Genomic DNA, 24684 nt, shown 5'->3' on the forward strand with positions numbered 1-24684 from the left:
CGCTTCCCTGAGGCGAGCCCCAGCTGCCCGTGTCAGAAACGAGGGCGTTAGCTGGGAGGCTTGTGGACGCTGTCCTGAGGAGGTGTGCGGCAAGAGAGGCGTAGAGCCCCTGGGCAGCTCCAGCAGGCAGCAAACACAGACTTTGCAGCCTTGTGCTGGCAATAAAGAGTTTACTCCCAAGTGCTTGCTTGTGCTTAGCTTCATTCGAGCCAGGCCATACTGTGTCTGGGCATTTTCCCTGCCCTAAGCTGTCTCATCTTCAAGCAGCCCGTGCCAAGGCTCATCCCAAGGGGAGTGGTGGGAGCAAGCCCCTCTCTAAGGGGAACTCACCACCCTGCTGTGCCACAGGCTTGGTTGGCCTTTGACGGTCTCCCATGCAGCATCCCCTGGGGAAGGGAGGCCTTCAGTCCCACAAGGAGACAAGCCAAAGAGTTGACGGTGAAGGGGAAATTCAAACTAACTGCTCAGCAGCGGTCATCTGTGGCACGAGGGGAAGGCGGCCCCACTGCCAGCAGGGCTTAAACTTGAACAGGCTTACGGAAATAAAGGTCAGGCTGGCGGCAGGGGGGCGCACACCCCCACACCCCCACACCTCCCCATCCAGCCCCTCTCTCTCCCAGGCTAAAGGAGTCCTTCTCTCCTGGCTGCCCAAACCAGAGTTCCCTCCTGTTCCCTGGCAAGACGGTCAGCATGCAGAGAGGGAGACGCTCGCTGCAAGCAGCTAGATCTGCTCCCGAGCAGCTTGGCTGACACTGTGAGCAGCCAGCCCATTGGACCCTCTTCTCAGTCACGTCAGCACCAGAAAACACCAGCAGCCAAAACATCTTCCCTCTGCCACTCCAGCCCTGCAAGGTCACTCTTGATTCTCTTCTTAGTTTTCTTCTGTGGGGTGGGTTTTTTCCTCTCTTTTTCATGCCCTGTCCTGGATTGGAATGGCAAAACCACGTTACATTTGGGGGAGAACATGTTGGCAAGTAAGCTGGCTGTGAGGACGGAGGCAGGCAGCGCTGCATTCCTCTGCCACCTCTGCACATCGGCCCCTGCCGAGCCTTTCGGCAGAGACCTCCTTCCTCCCGCCCTCGCTGAGCTCCTGAAGTTTGCCGCTGTGAACTTCAGTGGATTTCTTTGCAGGGATGTCGCCACGCTCGTAACACGCAGGCTATCCCAGCTGATGGGTAGCCATCAGATCCTTTCCGTAAGCTTGACTGAAATCCCAACAAACAACGGGTATGAAATAGGCTTTCTTTTTAAAATGATTGGACTGCAGACAACTGACAAAACTTTCAAGGGGCTGCTAGTTTAACCAGTTCCTTTCACTTTTCTGACTCCCTGACTTCTGTTGCGCAGGGTATTCTGCTGTGCCTTGCCTGGCTTCTTACAGGCAGAGCCCGGCAGATGCATGGCCTGGGGTCTGCTCCAGCTCTCAGGCATCCCGGTGCTTTCCAGCTGAACAGCAGAGCCTGCAAGCAAGCAAGGTAGCAAAGCGTCCTGCCTTACAACCACTGCCAAATACAAGCGCTGCTGATGTCTCGCGACCGAGTCGCACGACTGCCAGGAAGAGCGTCCCAAACGCCGTCTCCAGAGATCAGCAGCGCCATGCAGAACAGCCTGCATATGCCACAACCACGGGCCCTGAGGTTCTTGGAGTGGCGGAGAAGAAGTTAGAGAGGGAAACGAAGCCAAAGCCAACAGCCTTAGCCCCGACTTTGGCTATAAGGACCACTGCAAGTCGGATCATTGACTCCGTACTAGAGCGGATCTGTCAACCGGGGCCTGCGCTGACCCCTGAGCTGAACTGGGGAAGGCGCGTTGCAAAACCGCCCACGCCACGTGACGGAAAGGGGAGCTGTCCCGCTGAGGACGCCCTCCCCTCCACGGGCCCACGGCTTTCCAGACAGCCCGTCCCTCCGGCGGGTCCCAAGCGCCCTGCCCAGACAGGAGCACAGCGCAGATCAGCGCACGTAGATGTTGAGAGCGATGGGCCGAAAATCCAATTCAGTGCAAGTCCCCGACTTGAGGCTGCTTTTCCCGGGACAGGGGAGAGGTCTGAAAAGGAAAAGGGGGTAAACCCGAGCCAGAGCCGAGCGCCTTTGGTGTGGCAGTTCCTTGCGTTTCTTCCCGCTTGGCAAGGATGCCCGCTTTGCTTCACCGAACCACACAAGAGTTGCGGTGCGAAGGGGCCTGTGGAGATGAGCTCTCAAAGCCGGGTCAGCAAGAGCGGGGGGCCCACGGGCCTGTCCAAAGGGGCCTCCAGGCAGGCCCCCCACACGGGCCGGTGGACTGCAGCCGGGCGGCGGCCAGCAGCACAGTGATGTGACAATGCGGCAACACGATGATGCAACAATGTGCAACTGCTCTATATAGCTGCTCGCTGCGAGACCGGCTGACGTGACCGCAGCTGGGTGCCTCTCGAGCAAGAGGAGTCAGCACAGGGTCGCAGCTCCTGAGGAGCTTTTGGAAGGAGCTGTGGAGCACTGTCTCACTGCTGGCGTCCGAAAGGCGGACGCACTGCTGAGTGCGCTGGGAAAGAGGAGAGAGGTGAGCAGCGGGCCGATGGAGAGGGCTCAGCCGGGGAGCCTGGGACATGGCGGGGGGCCTGCTCTGGGGCCTGGGCACGTGCCCTTCCTTGCAACTGCCGTGCAGGAGCTTCTTGAGCTAGCGCCTGAGTGTCTCTTGTCTTCCTAGGTCGGGCACAGAAGACAGCACTGGGAGAAGGAGCTACTGGGCTGATGGAGCCTGAGCTGCTGGACCTCCCCCTCGGGGTCAAGATCCCTGTGGTGCCCGGCTCCAAGCCTGTCTTCAGCAGGGCAAAGCTGGGGGAAAAGGTAAAGGAAGTAGAGAGGGCTAGACAAGCTCTCTTCTTGGACGGGGTCCCCGTCACGCAGAGAAGTTCTTGCGGCCACCCGCTCTGCAGCGGGAGCTGCAGCCCTTCCATCGCACAGGGCTGGGGAGTCGAGGGAAGCTCCTGGCTCCGTGGTGCCCAGAGAAAGGAGGACTTGCCCATAGCGGTGCTCCAGGCTGCCCAGAGCTGGCTGGAGAAGAGTGTTGGTGTCAGGTCTTCCAACCACCTTTGCCTTTCCACAAGGACCGCTTGGCACCTCTGGGGAGCGCAATCCCTTTTTGCAAGCAGAGTGAATTGCCAGAGGGCGAGACGTGGCTGTAGGCGACATTTCAGCTTAGCTCCTTACAGGTGCAGGACCGGGCGCAACCCTCGCACCCCTGCCGTAATCAGCTCCTTGTGTTCCCACAGCAGCAGTCGATAGGCACCAGAGAGAGGATGTGGGCACAGGGTTGGTTTCTTCTCCGCTGGAGAGTCTCTGAAGTAGAGAGGTCTTTCCTCTGGCTGGGACGTAGGCCAGCAATTAGCCTGTAGCGGGGAGGTTTGAAAAGGCCATCCTGCGTGCGTGAGGAGCTCGCAAGCGCATTGGTCCCTGCTGCTCTCTCCTGCCCCGTTCATACTCTGGACCATCTCTCTTACAGCTTCACCGGCCCTCAGGCTATTTTGACCTGGGCGATCCCTACTGTCGCCTAACGAGCACAGAGTACAGCAGCCTCCATGACCCACATACCCCAAACGCAATGACACCATCAAGAGGCTGAAGAGAGGAGGTTACCTGGCCTGGAGTTGACCTAGCACAGGATGCTGAGGTGGGTCATGTGCAAGCAGGCTCCGTCCTGAGGGAAGCCCTTCTCTTCTGCCCTGGTCGCGTGGCCGAAGCAGAGCGCTGGCCTGGGCCCGCGTGAAGCCTCAGCACGTGGGGGCGTGAGCGCTTGTCCAGGCAACAGCGAGCTGCAACCTGGTGTCACCGTTCAGGAAAGGCTTCGGCCACACGTGGCCAAACCAAAGGATGCCCCCAAACTGCCGGGAGCAATTGACACTTCTTGCCCGGGACAGCAGCCGCTGCAGTGTCAAAAGCCATCTTGCCCACCTCCACCCAAGAGCAGAAGGAGCTCCCTGAAGTCGGGGCGCTGCAGCAGAGTGAAAGCAGCTTTGGATGAGGCCCAAACCTGCTCCCAACCTGAGCTGGGACAGGAAGGTGCCAAGCTGCCCAGGAGGGTCAGCAGTGACGCTGCCTCCAACGGGATGCCATACGTCACGGCAGGCAGCGCGTTCACAGCTGCGTCTGAACAACAAAGTGCCACAGATGCCCAGCAGCTTGAAGAGGTGGTTGAGACTGTGGTGCAGCAAGTGCTGGAGGTGGTGAAGGGTCCTTGAGTCGATCTACATCATAGGGAGAGTGTCCCTTGAGATCAGTGGAAGGTTGTGTGCCAGCACCGGAAGAGCAGAGCCTTCCGAGTCTTCTCCTCCAGATGCTGGCAGTAAATTGCAGTGGTGGGCAAAGAGCCTGCAGTGGCCGTGCTGGAGGGCGTGGGGAAGCGTCTGTTATCTAGCACGTGCTCTGCAGTGAGAGCATCAGCCCTTCTTTCGGACAGGGCTGAGGAGTCAAGGGAAGCTCCTGGCTCCGTGATACCACGACAAAGGCCTTCCCCATAGTAGTGCTCCAGGCTGGCCAGTGTTGGATGTTACTTGCATTGATAAAGGCCTGTCAGCTGCTCAAAAAAAAGTGTAAATGTTTATACCGATTATCAATATGCGTTTGGAGTATGCCATGCTACTGGCCAGTTATGGAAGCTGTGTGGGTTTATACTTCTAGTGGAAGTAAAACATGAAATCTGCCTCAAATTACTGAACTGTTAAAAGCCATACAATTCCAGACAAACTTGCTATCATTCATCAGCCAGCCCATACTGGCAGAAAGACAAAAGAAAAGAAATAGTCTAACAGATATTGCTGCTAAAGCTGCAGCAGGACAGCCATATGAACCACCAGGCTTACAAACAGCCCAATGGTTCCCCCTGGTGTTGCCTGCTCCTGAGAAGATATGTTTAGACTGTTCCTGCTGAAGAAATTGGCTCTAGGAACAGCTATGAAGTGGCTAAAGACTCCCAGGGAATATGGAAAGCGAGCATGGAAAACCTAATGGCCATCAGCCCCGCCTTTGGTTGGAAAAGCGTTTTGACTGAGTGCCCAGGGAGATGTCCTGCACTACTAAACATAACTACTCATACCTAACAGTCTGTCACAGGGAAGGATAACCATGTTTCCCACATTGCTATCCTGTGCTCTGTCCTCTAAACTGAGCTCCTACCTGTGCCTCAGCCCCCCAAACCCCAGCCAGCCGCTTTTGCCATAGCTTGGACTAACCAGCTCCAAAGTCTGGGCAGGTGTACAGTGCTCCAGCGAACACTGGGAACACCACCACTGTTCTTCGATGCTAGGGCCCTTAATGTAGACAAATGAGAAGGGAACAGGACATTCCTACAAGACACAACTTCAATTTATTTTTTATATATATATTTATATATATACCTTTGTATAGATTAAACTGGGTGGGATTTTTATCATATACATTTTTTTGGTATAATACATGAGAAACAGGAATGGGAACATAGCATATATAAATCAGTACATTCCTTGAGCAAAACTCTGCCACACTGGGACTAAAATTGCATGCAATGGGGAGACAGAGAGAAGGGAAATCAATTATATTTAAAAAAGAAAAACCCAAACAAAGACAACCTAGGTACAACTGTCAACAGAGGAGCAGCTCTATATATGGCAAACCTGTATAAATTAAAAATAAATTCCACTCTGATACCTACTATGCTTTAAAGTGCAATGAAGCCTGATTTATTTACCTACAGAATACAGGAAAGATTACCCCCTCTCCCCATTCCAATCTATCCCTAAAAAAAAAAAAACAAACCCAAACAAAAAACCGAATAAAATAAATCTAAAGGATATACATTATCCACAGTCTATACAGATGCCTACATCTACTCAGTAGCACCAAGAATCTGATATGAGTGTAATTAAAATCAATTAAAACTCGGGAGCAATGGTAACGTGTAACATCTGTTTGCTACTTTTGCAGACCTCCTGCCCTTTATATTAGTGTCTTGGAGGGGAGGCAGCTCTCCCTGTGCGGAAAGGGAAGGCGACAGTGTCCTGTCCTCTCTCCATCACCAGCCGAACTGTTGCGTCAGTAGGCTACAAACACGCGCACACACAGAGCACAGCGAGAGCAGCTGAAGGTTACACGAAGGGGATGGGATAGGAAGCCGAGGCCCCGTGTGTGCATGGGTAGGTATGGATGCACGTGGGTGCATGTGTGGGGGGAGTGGGCCTAATTACACAGAGGTGAAGGGTTGTGCGAGTCCAACACCCGCCACAAGCCTCTTTGGTGACAGGGTGATAGGGAGGGAGGAGGGGAAAGGGAGTCAGCACAGTCCCCCTCTTGTGAGCCTCTGGTTGTGTTGTCTTCTGAGGCCGGGGGCCTGTGCGCCACAGTTCATCTGTCTCCGCGTGCCACCTCTCAGCAGGCCTCAGTAGCCAAAGGTCTCCTGGGAAGCATAGACCATGTAGAGGAAGCCATCCTCGTCCTTCTCCTGCTCGTAGATCTCCGAGATGGGGGTAGACACACTCACCATGCTGTGCTGGTTCACCAGCAGGAAGAAAGCCTGGGTGGGATTCAGCTGCAAGCGACGCCTGTGGGGAAAGGGCAGGAGGGCCTGGGTGAACCCACCAGCGGTGGGCAGTGAGACAGCAAGTTCTACCTCCCCCCAGCCATCTTGTTCACATGAGGCCAGGCCTGCACAGCTAGGACCTCCTCCCACACGCTCAGGACATGGTGTCCATGAGCCCAGCTGTGCTGCTTGGGGCTCCAAAGCCTCCTGAGTCAGGAATCTGCAAAGCCCCTTTCTCCAAGCGCTGCTGGGAAGGGCAAAGCAGAGGGGCCTCTTCCATCTGAGCTGATGGATAAAAGAAGGGGATTGGAGTCCCCTTCGTTACCTCATGGAGTGTCCCTATGAGGGAGAGGTCACAGTCCCTCAGCAGATGTTAAGAACCTGTTCCCCCTTGCCCCACCATCACACAAGGATGCTGTGGTCATCCTGTCCCCTAGCCACCCTCAGCAGCTGCCTCTGCCTTCTGCCTCATCCTCACCCCACCACTCTCTGTTCAGGGCCTGTGGGTGAGGACAAGGTTCACAGCATGCCAGTTGGGGCCATCCCACTCACCGGATTATTTTGACCAATTCACTCATGTTGACATGGTCTGGGACAAGGAACTTGGTCTTGTCCAGCACTGGCAGCTGTTTCTCCCCTTTATAGCGTTCGATGATGACCTGGGGAGAAAGTCAATGGTAGGGTTAGCCGCAGCTCATGGTGTCCAAGCACTGGCTTTGAGGTCAAACACGAATCAAACTAGCACAAGTGGAAAAGTTGAGGTAAGGCCCCACTTTGCTTCACCCTCACAGGAAAACAAACAAAAGGACATGAGCAGTGACCACCAGGTTGGCTGCAGACAGCTCTTCAGCAGAGAGTCATCTGTCCGCCTGAGCCAGGCAGTGGAGAGCATCCAAGGTAAGTGAACTAAAGCATCAATTGCTCTGGCTGGCTGAGAAACAGTAGGCATTACTGGATCACTACCTCCCCCGACACTCGGGAGATCCGGAAGGGGAGTGAAGTGTATTTTAACATCACTTTCAGACCAAAACCACAGGTTTTGCTGGCTTGAGCTAAGGACTGAGCTCACGGTGCACAGCAAAAGACATTTTCCTTTCCTTTTGTGCCACAACCCTGGGCTGCTGCCATTCAGCATCCCCCTGCTTGCTCAGGAAGAGCTGTGGATATTCCCAGACAAGCAGTTTTTAGGAAGCACTGCGCAGCCACCCAAGGCATTCCTTCAGAAAGGGAGAGTTTGGATTTCACCGGTCCCACTCCTCATGTTAGCACTCGGACACGCTGACTCCAAAACGGATCAGAAAGCCATGGCCACTTCTCCCGTGTGCCACCACGACTGTGTGGTGAGCTCCCAGGGCACTTCAGCACAGTGCCACCATGGGGACAGCCCAACCTGTCCTCAGGGGTCCTGCTTGGGAAAGCTCTCCCCACACCCACATTCTGAAATGGCTAAACAATGATTTCTGTTCAGTTTTCCTGTTATTACAATGGATTAATTTCTTCTGTTAAGGAGTGTCTGCTGACATCTACAATTGCTATTCTAAACCAGCTTGGACACGTACTATTTATATTCTAAGAAACAAGGTGGTAGGCAGTTAAAATAGGCAATGCTATTACTTATAAAGCTCTATACATTCCCATTACGGTGATACTCTGGCTCTCACATCTCTCCAGTACTGCCTTGTTTTCTCCACAAAAAGACACTTGTGTACTAATCTGTTACTCGTCCTCTCCAAGTGAGACTGAACATTATTTTTCACTGTAAGACAAGGAGTTCCCACCAATGATTTTCCCAAGTCTTTTCCAAAAACATACAGGAGACTGCAAATGCCTTTGGACAGTGGAGGGATGGAGGAGCAGCATGAGAGATCAGGATCCCCAGATGATGGCTCTGTGGAGCCAAGAGGATTAGGTGAACCTCTGGGAACGTTGATTTGCATTTCCCTTAATCATTTGTTGACATACTAGCCTCTATCAGCAGCAGCGAAGTGACTCCTGCTGCCTGTCTACACCAAAACCACAAATCAGACACTCTGGTTGGGATGCTGCGGTATCACCAGTGAGCTGGGAATGTTTGAGGAGTTCCCCAGACTGCAGGACTCATCTCAAGGCCCACCAGGATGGGCCAAGCTATGTTGCAGGCAGTTCCCAGATGAGGGGGGAGTGCGAAGCACCTTGGTAAGAGCTCTGCACCTACATGCCCTCCAAAGAGCCCATCCTGCACAAAGCTCACACAAGCGGAACCCAGGAGCCCAAGGGCTGGACAAGCAGCACACGAAGGCCCCAATGAGTCCAACAACGTATTCTCACATTGGCCACGTCTCCTCTTCGTACTAAGCAAGAGTGCCAGAGAAAAAGACCAGGGAAGGCCAGGTATTGCTCCTTTGGCCCCTTTTGCAAGATGGAGACCTCATGAAAGAACAAATTTCTGCAACGGACTAAATCCTGCACCAGGATGCCCCTTACCAACCCGCTCACATCCCTTCCTCCCTCTGGCAGGAGGGCAGAGGAAGGACAAAGGCAAGCAGAATCATCCCACGGAACCTGAGTCTTTCTTGGACAGATGAGTATTTTGGCTATAGGGAGATGAACAGTCTCAAGGGGCTGGACACTCACAGCAGCCACATACAGGCATGCTGCTCCAGCCACTGGGAAACTGTGGTGGGTTGACCCTGGCTGGAGGCCAGGTGCCCACCAGAGCCGCTCTCTCACTCCCCTCATTCGCTAAACAGGGGAGAAAAGGCATAACGAAATGCTTGCAGGTCGAGATAAGGACAGGGAGAGATCACTCACTAATTATCGTCACGAGCAAAACAGACCGAACTGAGAGAGGGAATTCATCTAATTTATTACTAGGCAAAACAGAGTAGAGCAATGAGAAAATAAAATCAACTCTTAAAACACCTCCCCCCACCCCTCCCATCTTCCCGGGCTCAACTTCACTCCCGGCTTCAACCTTCCCCCCCTCAGCGGCACAGGGGGACGGGGAATGGGGGTTACGGTCAGTTCATCACACGGTGTTTCTGCCGCTTCTTCATCCTCAGGGGGAGGACTCCTCTCATCGTTCCCCTGCTCCAGCATGGAGTCCCTCTCACAGGGTGCAGACCTTCAGGAGCAAACTGCTCCAGCGTGGGGTCCCCCACGGGGTCACAAGTCCTGCCAGCAAACCTGCCCTGGCGTGGGCTCCCCTCTTCACGGGTCCACCGGTCCGGCCAGGAACTTGCTCCAGCGTGGGCTTCCCACGGGCCGCAGCCTCCTTCAGGTGCCTCCACCTGCTCCGGCGTGGGGTCCTCCACGGGCTGCAGGTGGAATCTCTACACCCCCTCATCCTTCCTCCATGGGCTGCAGGGGGACAGCCTGCCTCACCATGGTCTTCACCACGGGCTGCAGGGGGATCTCTGCTCCAGCGCCTGGAGCACCTCCTCCCCCTCCATCTGCACTGACCTTGGTGTCTGCAGAGTTTCTTACATCTTCTCACTCCTCTCTCCGGCTGCAAAAGCTCTCTCTAAGTGTTTTTTCTTCTTCTTAAATATGTTATCACAGAGGCGCTGATGGGCTTGGCCTTGGCCAGCGGCGGGCCCGTCTTGGAGCCGGCTGGCATTGGCTCTGTCAGACACAGGGGGAGCTTCTAGCAGCTTCTCACAGAAGCCACCCCTGTAGCCCCCCCGCTACCAAAACCTTGCCACGCAAACCCAACACACCATGCTACGTGCGTTTGCACAGAGGCATTTCAGTTGGGCCCCTGATGAAGCCAAATGACTGGCTGGGTTAATCCAAGAATGGGCCGAGGAGGACGTCCTGGCTGTTACAGCAGCAGCTGCCCTGTGCTCTGAGCAGACAAAGGGCCTGTCATGTAGAACAGCTCCAAGAGTTTCTGTTTCCAGAACATGAGCTGCCATCTGGGTAACCCAGCTATGGGAACAGGTGGCCAATGGACAAAACATTCTTGTTTAGCTTTGGAAGGAAATGCATGATCAAATGCTAATATTACATCCCTGTGGCCACAGGGCTTGTATACAAAGCCACCTCCCCTCCCGTATCCTCTTCCAAGCTGCCACCTCAGGCCAGGCGGTTCCTCAGTGTGGGACACCTGCTCTTGCAGTGGGAACCCACCACAGATCTCACTGCAGAAACAGCACAAGCTGGGCACAGGTGGAAAGGCTTAGGGTAGAGCCTGGGGTCCTGGTCCCATTGCAGAGGGGGCTTGAGCAGCATATATAAACTCAACCCTTGTTCTTGGGCCAGTCTGAAGAGGTGGAAAGAGATTTTGGTAGGGAAAGGGGCCAGATCGCAGCCTGACAGAGGCAAGGCTGCCACCGCTCCATGCCCCCAGGCCCAACCAGCAGCACGGCTGGGAATGCATTCCCAGTAGGCACACGCACACAAACGTGTACATGTAACACACACATACCTATACGCATGGCCAGCCACAGAGATCAACACAGACATTGCCTCTCCGTGCTCCTCTGTGGGTGTGCAGGTGAGCTTGTTATTGCATAACCTAACAGAGACCTCTGCATGGCCCAAACACACCCTCAGCCGTCCCTATCAGCATGAGAGGTGGCTCTCCCCTAACCCACCCTCTGCAGCAGTACAGGCCGTGACTCATTAAGGCCTTGCTGAATTCAGCATTACAGTGCTTTGGGAAATGGTTTGCTCCTATTGCTGCCCAGCACAGGCTGTTCCCCAGTGATTTTAGACTCTCCAAGGCTCACCGGAGCTGGCTTGAAGCTTGCAGCTGCTCCTCCACAGGCCCCAGTTCAATGGGCTCCAGAAAGAGAGCACTGGGGCTGACAGCAGGTGAGGGTGGTGGGCAGGCGTAAGCTCCATCTATCCTCTAACAGGGCAGAAGATGATTTCTAAAGCACCTGCTGAGGCTGTGGATGGAGGTCCCAGCGAGAAGGCAGGAAGCTCTCTGCTTGCTCTGACTGCCCGAGGAGGAGCCACCCCACAGCTGCCTGCAAGGGGCAGCTGGAGGTTCCTTCCAGCAGAGCTAAGTGTGAGCAGCACCTCACTGACAACACAAACATGACCTTCTCAGCAAGAGCTGTGTGTTCCTGCGGTCAGCACTTTTTACAGTGCAGCCAGCTTCGGGGAATGCAGAGACAGCAAAGGAGCCTCTGGCATGAGGTGGACAGGGAAACACTGGGAAGCCCCTAGCTCCCGCCTATCTCCTTATTACATGTGCCAGTGAGGCGTCCTGGGATGTGATTTCCCTTCAGACTCAAGCAGAGAACTCCACGCCTCAGGCAGAGTCCAGGTTACCTACTGCTTTGTCTCTGGTGGGCTCAGACAGACACACCACCAGCTCCAGTCCCCCCACACGTATGTGACACAGCCCCTTCCTCACCCTCCTCCAGAGCACGCTCACGGAAACGGGAGAGAAATGCCCTTCCCCAGACACAAAGCCAGGCCATGCACTCTGCAAATCCTCCTGGCCCTCTGTCAAAGCAAAAGGGGACTCACACAAGGGCTCTGAGTGGAAACTGGAGATGCAAGAAGAGGGCAGCAGCTGCAGCACTGCTTGCTGTGATTTCTGCCAGCAGTAAGGGTGTGACCCAGGCCATCTTCTCCCTAGCTCCCTCCGGGCTCAAACCCCTTTGCTAATTCCAAGTGCCTCTCCAAGGAAGCCAGTACCTTGGCAAACACAGCTCCTACCTTTCACGGAAGACCAAGAGCTTCCTACAGGCTACTTGCCTGCACTGCACTGCTCAGACCCACCACTATCCCCCACACCATGCTCCGTTTTGCAGTACTAGGCTTTGCTCAGGGCCCTACCACCAAAGCTACATACAATGACTTGCAGGAACTTTGCTATGTAAAAGACAAGTGACAGCATCAAACTTGGTGTCAGGGTCTAATTGGGACCAGGCCATTAGATACCAATGACACAAACACAGCTGGACACCCCAAGGCCTTCAAACACGCTCCTCTCCTCCCGGTTCTTTTTGCTGCTCCAGCAAAACTTGCAGCTAAACGTATCCTCCCCTGTTGTGTCAGTCAACCCCGGAAAGCAAAGCAGCTGAGCGTTTGAGTCCCTCATCCTCTCACACTGCAGGCACTCAGGACACTATCAAGGACAATAAGGCACTGAACAAAGAGGTCACTTGAGCAGGTGCAGGAGGGCTCGAGACTCTGCCATGGTTAAACTTCCCTGCCCGCACACAACTCCCCAACCACACCAGTGGCCAGGTCCTGATGACACAGAAGCCTTCTCCTGGGGCGTATGGTGTTTGACCCCAACACAAGAGCACTCCAGCCATGGAAGCTTTCCCACCATGTTTCAGTAACGCCGGTAAAATTCTGCATGTGGATGCAGAGCTGTGGCTCCTTCTGTTCATTTCCCAGGCAACACGCACTTGTATACAGGGACCTGATATATGCATGTGTGTATATTTTATGTACAACTTATTTCTAGCTTATCCTTACTGCTAGAGCTTTAAGGCATTCTAATTAGCTCTGCCACAACTCTGGAGAAATGCAGAGCCAGCTGAATGCCATGAAAACCATGTTAAAAGCAGTGGTCAATAAATGCATAGATGATATGGCATACTGGTATTCGGTGTGCTGCAAGGGGCAAGTCCTGCTCTGCTGAGCTGACAACACATGGACACAACAGTGGTGGTGGAAGAGAAGGAAGAGAAAGAATTCTTTTTACTAGAAGATGCTGTGCTAAAATCAAATGAAGAGTGAGGCAGGAATGGACTAGTATGTGCCAAGAGCAGTTTGAGACATTAAGTCTTGAAGGGTAAATACTGAGAATGCAATTTTAAGACAAGGCTGATGTTCATCCAACACTGAGAGCAAGCCAAACTACATGCTATGGTATTGCAAATGCTAACTGGAGCAAGCCCCGCGTACGTTATTTCTCAAAGTTCTCCGTCTTCTCTGCTAGGATATCAAAAGCACGCTCACAGCCAAAGAGCAAGACGGCATATTAGGGCTGAGAGGGGCAGGAAGAACTGGAGGCAATTCATGGGGTCTCACCTACGCATGTCAACAACAGGTGCTGGGAAAGCACAGAACGGGTGGGACTGTTTGGCTGTGGTATGAATTATTCTAACAGAGTGTCTTTGCTTTCAACACGGCCAAGATCATCTCATACATCTTTCTCTGGGCAGATGCAGAGAAATCTTTACCAGGTTATCCAGGAAAAGTCAGGTAGCTATTGCAACAAAAAACCAACCAAACAAAAAAGGCCATTTCAGAGTTTTTTCCTGCTGCACTAGTTTGGAAGTAGATCTGAGATCAAATCAGTTCCTTGCCTCTAGGGTAGGCATGAAGCTTGAGAGAAAGACTGTGTTTTGCACTGCTGAGAATGCAGCTGGCACGCACAAGGCACTGGAGGCTTATGGAGAGCAAAGTTTTGTAACCTCCATGGCTGGCTGGTGGAGGCTATCCAGCAGCACAGAGGGGTCATGAGAACAAAGTCTAACGTGGAACATGAGAATGATAACTTACCGGGATTTTGTTTGGATGCTGCTCTCGGATCTGCTGTACTTCTTTACAACGATCCGCTGGGAAGAAAGAAGTAAAGAAACGAAGTTAGAAACATCTGGCTGTGCTAGTTCAGGCAAAAACGAGGTAACCACTCTGCAAACCACAAACTGACAAAGAGGGACATTGCAAAAGAAATACAAATTCTGTTCATCAGGCCTTTTCTGAACATTTGGCAGCAGTGAGATGGTCAGCCAGATGTCAGCTTCACTGATCAACCCTTCATGGCTTCCTACCACCCCAATCATGCCCCAAGGCAGGGACATGCTACCCTGCCCGGTAAAACTGGGCAAGACACATGGAAACCAAAGGACTTAAATGAGACCATAAGGATTACAAAACGGCATTCTTAAATCTACCTTAAGCAAACGCAGCTCATGACATCAGTGCCGGGCAGCAGCACAGCTTTAGGGTCTCAGCTCTGAAAGTTCAGGCTCTGTGTCTCCTGGCTGCTTCCCAAGAGGAGATGATTCTCCAACTGGGGCTGGGTTTTAGCCATTTCCTTCTGCCTCTTGCACACTTCCAAGCACTATCTGACACACTGCCTCGGTCCAAAAGAGACAGGCCTTCCCAAGGAGGACTCCTTCACTATCATAGTAGCTACAACAGCCTGACAGAAAGCATTTCTAAACCTGTTGTGGAAATGGGAAGAAAAACTTAAGCAAGGAGATGACCCACATACTAAATGATTTTTTCTGCAGCTGTTCTCACACTTTGTAACCCATTTTCCTCCAGAGTTCATGTTTACTGACACACACAACAGGCAGCACATAAAAGGAGAATGTCAATGCCCCCTCACTGCTTCACCGGAGGGCCCTCCGCTTTTCACAATTCTAAGCAGCAGAAAGGAGGGGAAGAAGTCATACCAGGGCCAGGTACGGCTCTGTGTGCGCTCTTCCTGGGACACTACAGACCCACGCTCCTCCTTGCATTACCATTACTCTGGGAAGTCCTTCACAGCCTACAGCAGCCCATCTGAAGTGCCCAGGGGAAGCAGTTTCATGGATCACAGTAGGTAAGCCAGAGAGTGAAGGCCAACTAGAAATGCAAGATCTGGGTACTGCAGGATCTGTCGTGGGATCATCCTGCCACAAACACAGTTGCCAGCTCAGCGCCTACTTCAAGCCCAACTCCCCTTACCTGCCTCACGCAGCCCCAGTTTCTCATGACCCACCCGGATCACGTAGAGCAGGATAAGTGCATGTGTTTGAGTGTGCTTTCTCCCCTGAAACACTGGGCATTTCTCCTCTAACCACTCACTAAAACCTTATTGCTTATAAATTTAATTTGGCTAGGTATTACTTTGGGAAGAGACTGCAGTTTCTTTAGAGGCCACAAGACTACAAAATCACCAGATCACAGAAGCTTTTGAGCACCACTTCTGTCTCCTCTGAGCAGAAAATATCCCTCTAGGATATTGCTAGGAATTGCTAGACCTTTCTTCTGGAGGACTCCATGGGCTAAGCAAGGCAGAGCAAGATTATTTGGATTCAATGGAAAATCTGGGCATATTTGGTTTGGGTTTTATGACAGAAGATGTAGTTCCTCATGTTTCCTTTTCACCCTATCCAATGCTCCAGGGCATCCAGAGTTGTCCTTGTGAGACGGACAATTTTCCCGAGGTCCCAATCAGCAAGGAGTTACACAGGAATCAGCATTGCACACGACACTGGTACAGCAATGCCTCTTCGGGAGCACTGAAGGACACCACAGTGACAAGAAGCACCCAACACACAAGCACCCAACGCATCGCACCCAACTTGAGTAGCCAGCAGAGCTCCCACCTGTTCATTGCGTATAAGCTTCAGCAGGACAGAGCACCTTAAAGGCTGGAGGTCCAGAACATGAGTGGACAAAACTTATCAGCATAAGCACTTTAGGCAGCTTGACTGCAGTCAACTCAGGGCTGGGTATTCACAGAGCCCGCAGAAAGCTGTGTGCCCTCATAGCTAGCTACTTTTTCCAGTTTCAGGATCCACCCTATCCTGCATCTCGCTCCATACTATCAGATGGCCACATGGATGAACTTTCTAGACATCATGTGTTTCCCTGTAGGGTCACAGAACTCTTTGCACAGTAAGCCCTAACAACGTAAGTAATTATGGGAAGGGTCTGAGAAGCAATTTGCTTTGCATGTTATCATGGCTAGTAATGTAGGTAATCTCAGAGGATCCAACTAGTCTAGGCTGCATGTGCCAAAGGGCAGCCACACGCCTGACAGCCCTTCTTGCTCCCTGGAAGCATCACCAACTCCAGCACAAGGCTGGCACCTTCGCTTCCACAGAGGAGCCAGAGGTGCCCCCTGCCCATCACATTGAAAAAGATGCTGCACAGAGAATCCAGCTACACGTCAGCGTCTCAGGATCCCACCCCTGAAACTGCTGTCCTTTGTTCCCAGAGGGATGCAGGCTGCAGGTGCCTCGGACAGAGGCAGGCCTGGCTGCTGCTGCAGCACGCTTCTTCCAGGTCTTGCTGACTCCACGCTCAGCAGGAATTACGGGCACAAGCCACCAGTGACAAAGCTCTCAACTAGCCTCAAGTCTGATATACCATAGTGGCAGCTCCCCAGTCCCACTCTTTAAGACCTGCCCTGTGCCCAGGTCTGGTCTGATGGGCCCAGGGCTTTTCCAGCCTTTCTAATCTCAGGGGACCCTGTGGGAGGTGGCAGATTTGCAGGCTACCACAATGCAATGACAGTAGGTGCTGCTTTGCTCCAGGGGCTGCTGGATCCCTTCGGCAGGTACATGTGATTGCAACTACAAGCACCTAAAGCGCTGCACTTCTTCCTCTGCCCAGGAGATGCCCACTTCAGAAACTTCATTCAGGAAGGCAGCTGGGAACAACTCCACCTAAGCTGTTCAGGCACCTGAAGATGCAGGAAGAAGTTTCCAGGACATCTGAAGCTCTGCTAAGGAACAAACTCAGTCCCATCCTAGCCTGGGAGATCCAGCCAAGCAGGCTTGGTAATCAGGAGAAGCTATCCTGCATCAAACCCTGCACAAGGGTAATTTCTGTGTCCACAATAGTTCAGGTGCTAAAGATCTCCTGCAAGAAATAGGTGACAGTCACCCACACCCTCCTCAGCCTGGAGTGGGAGCTAGAGGTTGATCCTGTCTCTCACGAAAGCATCTTCAACATCACACGGCAAGGAATGGCTATAAATACCACCCTTCATTTACTGTGTATGTAGTCTAATCTAAGTCACAGGAATAAAGCGAAAGCCGTTAAAGGGCATTTCAGAGAGACCCCGTGGGAGATGCCAGCCTAGCACCCCAGCTCACACCACGTACGGCACTCCACACAGGTACGCTCCCTCCACCCTTTCACTAGCAGTGTCTGCACACTCACACACAACAGGTCTGATTTTTACAAGCCTTCTCCTGCAGCTCTCCCAAATTATTACTGTGCTAACTGAGGCTAAAACTTTCCCCTTTTGTGTAGCACGTGGCTGTAGTTAATCCTTAGCCTATACGTAAAGTGAAGCAGAACTGTTTACGCAACCCAGTCCGTATCGACGTTTTTTTCTCTGGCCCCTCCTCGCTGCAGGGAGAAGCAAAACACCACACCTGATTCCAGTAGCTCAGGAGGGGGTGAAGGGGCTACAGCCAGCTGCTGTTTTGAAGGAGCTGAGCAAAGATTACTGAACTGCATGCAGAGGGAAGAGCACTGTCTCTGGTCCCAGGTGTGGGCATCCCACATCTGCCACAAGGGAAGCCAGGACATGAGAGCTCAAGATGGCAGCAAGATAAAAACCACACACTTTTTATTGGTTATTTCTAGCAAAATTTCACTGCTAGGGCCTATTGAAAGACAGGAGTATTTTTATAGCATTGCATATGCCAGGAAAATTGCCTATTTCTCTTCCAACTGCTGTTTCAACTGTTAAGTACCAACAGCAAAGCCTGCAAATTGCCCAAAACACCAGAATCTCAGCTGTTTTCTTGACTGAGGTCCTTCCCAAGCTGTTCTCCCAAAGATGTCGGCACACAACATGGCAATGCAGTACGAGATCGTTATGACAGTTAAGGAGAACAGTAGGAAATTTGAAGCCAGGCTTTCTGAGCATGAACCTTTTTTATCAGCAACACCCAGGAACCCTCGGCTACAGCAGACAGCTCTCTGCTGCGCCGACACAGGACAAAAGGACAGCCCTGGATGCAAAAGAGCTTAATCAGACAAAAGATACAGATGGTGGAACAGAAGGAAAACACAGGACAAATTCTCCAGCAGCGCAGTTGCGTAAAGGAGACCATTTTTCAGGAGACGCTGGACAGGTCAGGCACTGGTGCTGCCCTGGGGCAGTGGGTGGACTCTATGACCAGCCCTGCTTCCTGTGACCAACAGGAATGCTGTTAAGAAAACACCATTAAGAAAAAACACTGCCTGGAAATGTCATCAATGTGCTAGCAGGTCGACAGCTCCTGAGATGAGTAAGAGCTGCATGTGTAAAGCAAAGCATAGAGTGGAAATTCAGCCACGAGCTACTGCCTCTCCCTGTGGTCCCACATCCCGGGGCTCCAGGTGCAGCTGCCCATGGCACGAAAGGAGTGGGCAGACATCCGTGCCACTTGCAGCAGCCTGCCAGCCCTGTGGCTTTCTTGCTGCCATCCACAAGACACCCTGCCAGCCAGCTTGGGGGTGGATCTGCCTCTGATCTGAAGCAGATGCAAAAATGAACACATTTCTTCAAGAAGCTGCTGCGGTCAGTACCAGGGCAGAGAGGTGGTCCTCGCTCCAAGAGGTTTTCTGCAAGGAGAGGAGGCATTGGATGGTTTGAAATCAGGATACGTCTGGGATGGGCTGGCAACTGCTGAGGACATGGACAAGTTATGCAGGTCATTCCAGATGAACATCAATAAATGTTTTTGTAATATCACACCACCCAAAGGCCAGACACCTCTAACCACCAGGAAACACACCCCTGTGTATGTGTCATGACTCACACAACAGCTGACCTGACCTGTCCTTGCCCAATGCTGAAGAGCTTGTTCTCAGGCCAGCGGTGCTGCAGGAGGAGCAAGAGGAGACTCCCAAATCCAGGAAAGGAGGGCAGAGCTTGCACCGCCAGCTGTCCTCACTACTAAGAAAAGGTTGTTGTTCCAGGCTATGTAGGACAGCAGCATTGCAGAAACTTGATGGTGATTCTGATTGTTGGTCATATTTTACTACTTCTGTCTGCAAAGCTGGGGGACTCCGGACAGGACAAATGACTCAGGACCATTAATTACACTGTTTTGAACTTACTGTCTCTCTGCAACATGGTGTAGGTAGAGCCTGATGCTCCACTGTCACAGCAAGGTATTACCAACATGAACACGGAGCAACTGATGATATGTCTGCATGACTATCCATTTCGTTGCTACAGCAAGATGTGTAACATCTGGAAGGATTTTTGAATGCCTAGCTCCTGGAGCCCTCTGATTGCAGAAGGATCTCAGCAGTCTTGTTCATTTGTGTAAGTTCCCAATCTTCTTGGCTCCAGAGTAGAGCATGAAAATAGGTTTTAAAACAAGACAAACAAGAATCACCTTTGGGGTTTTTTTTAGCAGTTTCAAAATTTAACTGAGTATGATTTTGAGCCTGGCTCCAGGAATAAGTATTTATATCTAGCAAATCCATGGTAAGGGCTCAGCTCGTGACCAAGCAGAGCGACACAACAACTGTGAAGTCTAAATTCATGTCGAGACGCTTGTTCTCTGGTTGCACAATACCAAGTGCCCCCTGCTGTGGGCCGTGAAGGCTCAGCACTGGACCTCCATCATTCAAACAGCTTAAAACAGGGCTTCCAACTCGCTACACCTCCTGAGCGTGAGGGGCGAACAGGCAATACCTTCTGTGCCATGTTTGGATGGCGTACAGAGTAGTTACATCAGAGTTCCAGATAAGGAACTGGGGGTTTTTTGCTCAACGTTTAATCACAGTTTCACTAGCCTTGGAAAAAGAACAGCGAGTTCCCTCCATGTGAGCCGTCAGGAGGCTGCCCTCTGCAAGGGCTTCCCTCTAGCTTCTGTTTGACCTTTTCTTCTGTCTTGACAACCTTCACAATTATAAGCCTCCAAGACAGCAGGAACGCCCTCAAATATCTCAGAACTAGTCAGGACACTTCAAATTGCTCAAAGAAAGAGCTGGCACTCCTGACAGAACTGTATTTTAGTGTAGAACACCACACATGTGCACACACAAAGAGACTTTGCACAGCCCGGGTCATTGCTATTTGTGCACAAACATGCCTGGACATGCACGGATTTACAGGGCCTATTTGGGGAGATGTGCCAGACACAAGAGTCTTGAATTTATTCCTTCATTTTCTCTCACAGTCTATTTCCAAACTGCCTTCTGAAGACAAAAGGCAGCAAACAACTGCACGACCACAGAGTCGGAGGTGTTTACACACTGCAGGTCGACCACAGAATGTCACACAAGCAGCATGACACACTGGAAGACCTCCCAAGTGACTCTCCTGACCATGATTCCCACTGGGACTGACCAAGGAAGGAAGACAGAAGCCAAGGGAGATGACTTGGGTGCGGCTCGTGGCTACTCGATGAGAGAGGCAGGAAGAGTCTACCAGTCTTACAGCTCCTAGATCCACCAGTCTCCGCCCTTCTGGCTCAAGGGGATATCCAAAGTGTTTGTAGTGAAGAAAGTATTAAGTAACGAACAAAGGACATACAGATTTTATTATTCCTGGCTGCCAGTCAGGACCTTTTGTTATATAAAAGAATAATAATAAGAAAATCAATATTTGTGGTCTACATGTCTAGCTGGCATTTGTTCTGGATGTTTGTTCAGTTCTTCTTGTACCAATATTTTCTTCAATGCTGCTAATTAACCCCACATCAAATTATGTCACAGAATGTCCTCAGCAATTAATACAACTAGATACAGCTTAGACGCAGCTAAGCATCAACTTGCAACAGCAGCCTCATTTCAAGGAATCCCAGCTCTTAAAGCACATCTGCTAGTGCTAGAGCATGAATACCTCGAGCCTAGAGTATGAGGACGAGCTGACTCACTAACCAACCTCAGATCAAGACCAAGATGCTTTTCCAAGCCACCAACAAGAAAAACCGTTACGACAAGCACAGGATGGTGTGCGAGACGGACAATTCATCCAGTGCTGGTCTTTCAACTAGCACAAGCAGTGCTGGCTTACGCTAGATGAGTCCCCAGGGAACGCAACGCTTCACTTTTCCTCAGAGCCAACAGGAGAGGGAATTCAGCTCCAGACACTGCCTTTATCTACCGCTGCCTTTCCTCTAAAGAGAAGTGGCTCCCCAGAGCGAAAGGCAAATCTCCCAGAGGGCTGAACCTGGGATGGGAAAACACAGTCCAGAGAGGCTGAGGTCAAACCTCTATGTCTGTCACCTAGCCAGGGGCTCCAGCTGACCAACAGGACACAAGCGTGTGTGTGTTACTGCGAGGCGCCTCCATTTTGGCGGGATGCTGGGGCATGAGGCCAATCTACTTTCGATTAGCTGACCGGTCTGGGTTGAAGGTCCACGTCTGTAACCACACTGGCTATGCACTGCATTGAAAACAAAGCCTGAAGCCTGTTGGCAGCCCGGCAACGGCAGAGCAGCCAATTCAAAACAACCACTTGAAGAACAGCGCTACCCAATGCTCCAAAGGACTTGCACTCTTTACGGGAAGTGCAACAGTGTCGTCACGCTGCTGCACACTCTGGCTATAGCCAGGACACGCTGTTTCTTTGACATAGACCACAGCTTTGTTCTTGGAATTGTTTTGGACTCCTACAATGGATCTGACTACAGACAACCACCTCAGCACCCACAGTTGGGTTCAGCACATGAAAGCAGAGGGTTACCGTCAGATCTTACCCCATGCACCCAGACCAAAGATGCTCTGCTGCAGACGTGCCAAGGACCAGACCAGGTCCCAGAGCATCACCCTCTCACCACTAACGGCACATCAGATCACAGGAGAAGTCAGTGCTCGGTGCCCTCAACACACCTTGGCTCAAACCCCTGGCATTTCCCAGCCAGTCCCTTTTTCAAGTCCTCAACAATAATGAATAGAAATCCAGAAGTTTTATTCAGGATAGACCCAAGACAAACTAGATGAACAAGAAATTAATGGAAAAACAAATCTCAGAAATAAAAGAAGGGGGAAAACATGCACTGAGGAAAGCAGAATCCTCAGCAAGGGGTGGCAGACCAAGACCTAAGCAAGCCACTTGCCGTGAACCTAGAGTCTGGGTGCCTTTTGTAAACAGTCATATTCCTGACTCTGTCTTTTCTCTGCTTTTTTGGAACCGTTCCACTTCTATAAAGTTTTGAAGCCTTAAAAATTAAGCCATTCCGAGGGTACAGCGTCACTGGCTATGTTTTCCATCAACCCTCTCCAACTGCATTGTAAACAATCGCTTCCTGCTCCTGTTGTGTAATGATTCGAAGACGAAAACAAGCTGTATTTACTTTCTCCAACTGAGCAATTCCAGCCCTGACCCAAAGCAACTGCGTGGGCTGTCAGGCCTCCTCCTCCTTCCCCTCCTCCCGGCCGAGCTCTGCAGACCAGTCAGCTGAGAGAGCAAAAGGGCAGAGGAAAGTACCCAGAAACAAGGAGCACTTGCAGTTGCCGGCACCAAACTCCCTCACCCCCCCCTTTCCCTCCTGGGCTATTTTAATCCTGCCTTCTTTCAACTACTCTGAGCCTCAGATTTTGTTTTCCTTCTGGCTCATGCAAAGTCTCAGCAATCTGCAAAGGCAAACCAGACTCCTCCTGACCATAATAAGCTGATTCTCACCAGTTTAACTGTAGGTAGTTCCTAAGGGTTTGATTTAGGACTTTACTGCGTTTAATACACAGCTTAGGAGAACACAGCAAGGTCCCAAGCAAGGACCCCAGGGCACCCAGGCCTCATTTTATTCTTGTTTGTGCACATTCACTTGGCTCGGTCGATGTGGGAGGGGAAGGCTGGGTAAGCATTCAAGGCCGGAAGGGTTGTGCCAATAAATTACCAAATATTTACAGTTTCCAAGAGAGCAGCAAGGGGTTGGATGAGCAGTTCAGTAGGAAAAAGCTCCAGTTTTGAAACTCATGTAGGAAACACACCCTCACCTGCGTTTGGACAGTCTCTGAAACAAAATGAGGCCTTGCTTGGCATGAATACACTGATTTCAGCATTACTGAGGCAGCGAAGCTCAGCCGACAACCCCCTCGGGACGTACCCTGCCAGAAACACGCACCTTTCCCAGCGCCAGCTGGCTAAGGTCAAGAGAAACAGCAGTTGATGCTTCATCCCGTTTCACTATCAGGCCTGGCAATCACATCTGGTACCTTCTATAGCAACCTCTTTGTCATTTGAGTTTTCCCACCATGTACACCTAACAAAGGCACGGGTATGATGCAAGCGTTAACTCTTCTGGGTCTCGAGAACAATTAGAGAGGGTGTATCCAGCCCTTGGAACAACAACCACTTTAATGCTAACGAGATGGGGTGCACGGAAGGTAATTTTTAAAGAGGTCGTGCTCTGACAGTCAAAAGCGTAAAGACTGGACCCAGGGCAGGAGCAAAACAAGAATATTTACCTCTTGATTACGACCTTCGCCCTGTGGATTTCAGAGCCCCGTGTAGCCGTCACCCCGCTTCCTCAGATGGCTACACGAGGTGTGACGGGGAGGGCGATGGCTGAGCACAAACACCGCGCGTGGGTTTGTTGCGCTAGATACAGCAGCTGCCCCTCCAGCCGCGCTCACCCTGGACACATCTGTTATTCCGTGCTCCATAACGGAGGCTTCTTGAGCAAGCACCTCCGCTGTCAAGGGGTAACAACCGAAGTTGATGTAATGAACGTATAAAAATACTTCGGTAACGAGTAACGCCATCACGCTTCGGAGGTGAGGTACTGGGCCCGGCCTGCGCCCGGGAGCTGCCCGACAAAGCAGGCGAATACGCGGGGGAGGCTCCAAACGCCGCCCAGCCCGGCTGGGCGCGACCCGTCCCCCAGCTCTAGCGCTGCCGCTCCGCTGCCGGCCGGAGCCCCTTCCCGGTGCGGGGGTCGGCTCCCCGCCGCGCTGCCGGCCGGGATGACATCACCGCGCGGCGGCTGCGGCACCGCCGCCCCCCGCCTCCCCCCTTCCCGCGGCCCGGCTTCGCACGGCGGAGCCCGGCAGCGGCCGAGCCTCCAGCCGCCCCGGGACGGGGGTCGCCCCGAAGGTCAGCGCGGAGGGGAGGGCGCGGGGGCCCGACCCACCCCACGCCCGCTGGCTCACCGAAGGTGCGGCGCTGCTTGAAGGGCCGGTCCGAGGGCATGGCGGCCGGGGAGGGGGGGGGGGCGGCGGGCCGGGCCGGGGCGCGGGTGCCGGCGGGCGGCTCCTGTCTGACGGCGCGGCCTGCGCTGGGGCTGCGGCGGAGCGGGCCGGTGACGTCACAGCGGCACGCCCGACAGGGGCGGGGCTAGCCCCGCCCCGAGCCCCGCCGGGACCGCGGAACGGGGGGGGGGGGGAGCGGGGGGGGGGGGGAGCCCGCGGCGGTTCCGCCGGTCACGGCACAGCCCGCTGCCTCCCGCCGCGCTCTGGGGCCGGGCTGCAACAGCACAGCCTCTGCCCAACCGCCTCTCGTCAGCACCGACGCTGGCGCGCACAGGTCTGGGGTGGTTTCCCCTCGGACAGGTAGCTGTCCTGTCACTCAGCACATAG

At 52.6% G+C, this 24684-nt stretch overlaps 1 protein-coding gene across 1 annotated transcript; it reads right to left on the reverse strand.

Annotated features, from left to right (window-relative positions):
• Positions 1-5317: 5317 nt before the first annotated feature.
• MAP1LC3A (microtubule associated protein 1 light chain 3 alpha) lies at positions 5318-24395 on the reverse strand. Its single transcript, XM_054845368.1, has 4 exons — positions 24259-24395; positions 13987-14042; positions 7081-7187; positions 5318-6550 (listed from the first exon to the last, which is right to left on the reverse strand). Exons 1-4 carry the CDS (start codon positions 24296-24298, stop codon positions 6388-6390), a joined length of 366 nt encoding a protein of 121 aa, XP_054701343.1. The 5' UTR covers positions 24299-24395; the 3' UTR covers positions 5318-6387.
• Between the last annotated feature and the right edge of the window lie 289 nt (positions 24396-24684).

Source organism: Grus americana, chromosome 17, assembly GCF_028858705.1.
Source record: "Grus americana isolate bGruAme1 chromosome 17, bGruAme1.mat, whole genome shotgun sequence".
NCBI lineage: Eukaryota > Metazoa > Chordata > Aves > Gruiformes > Gruidae > Grus > Grus americana.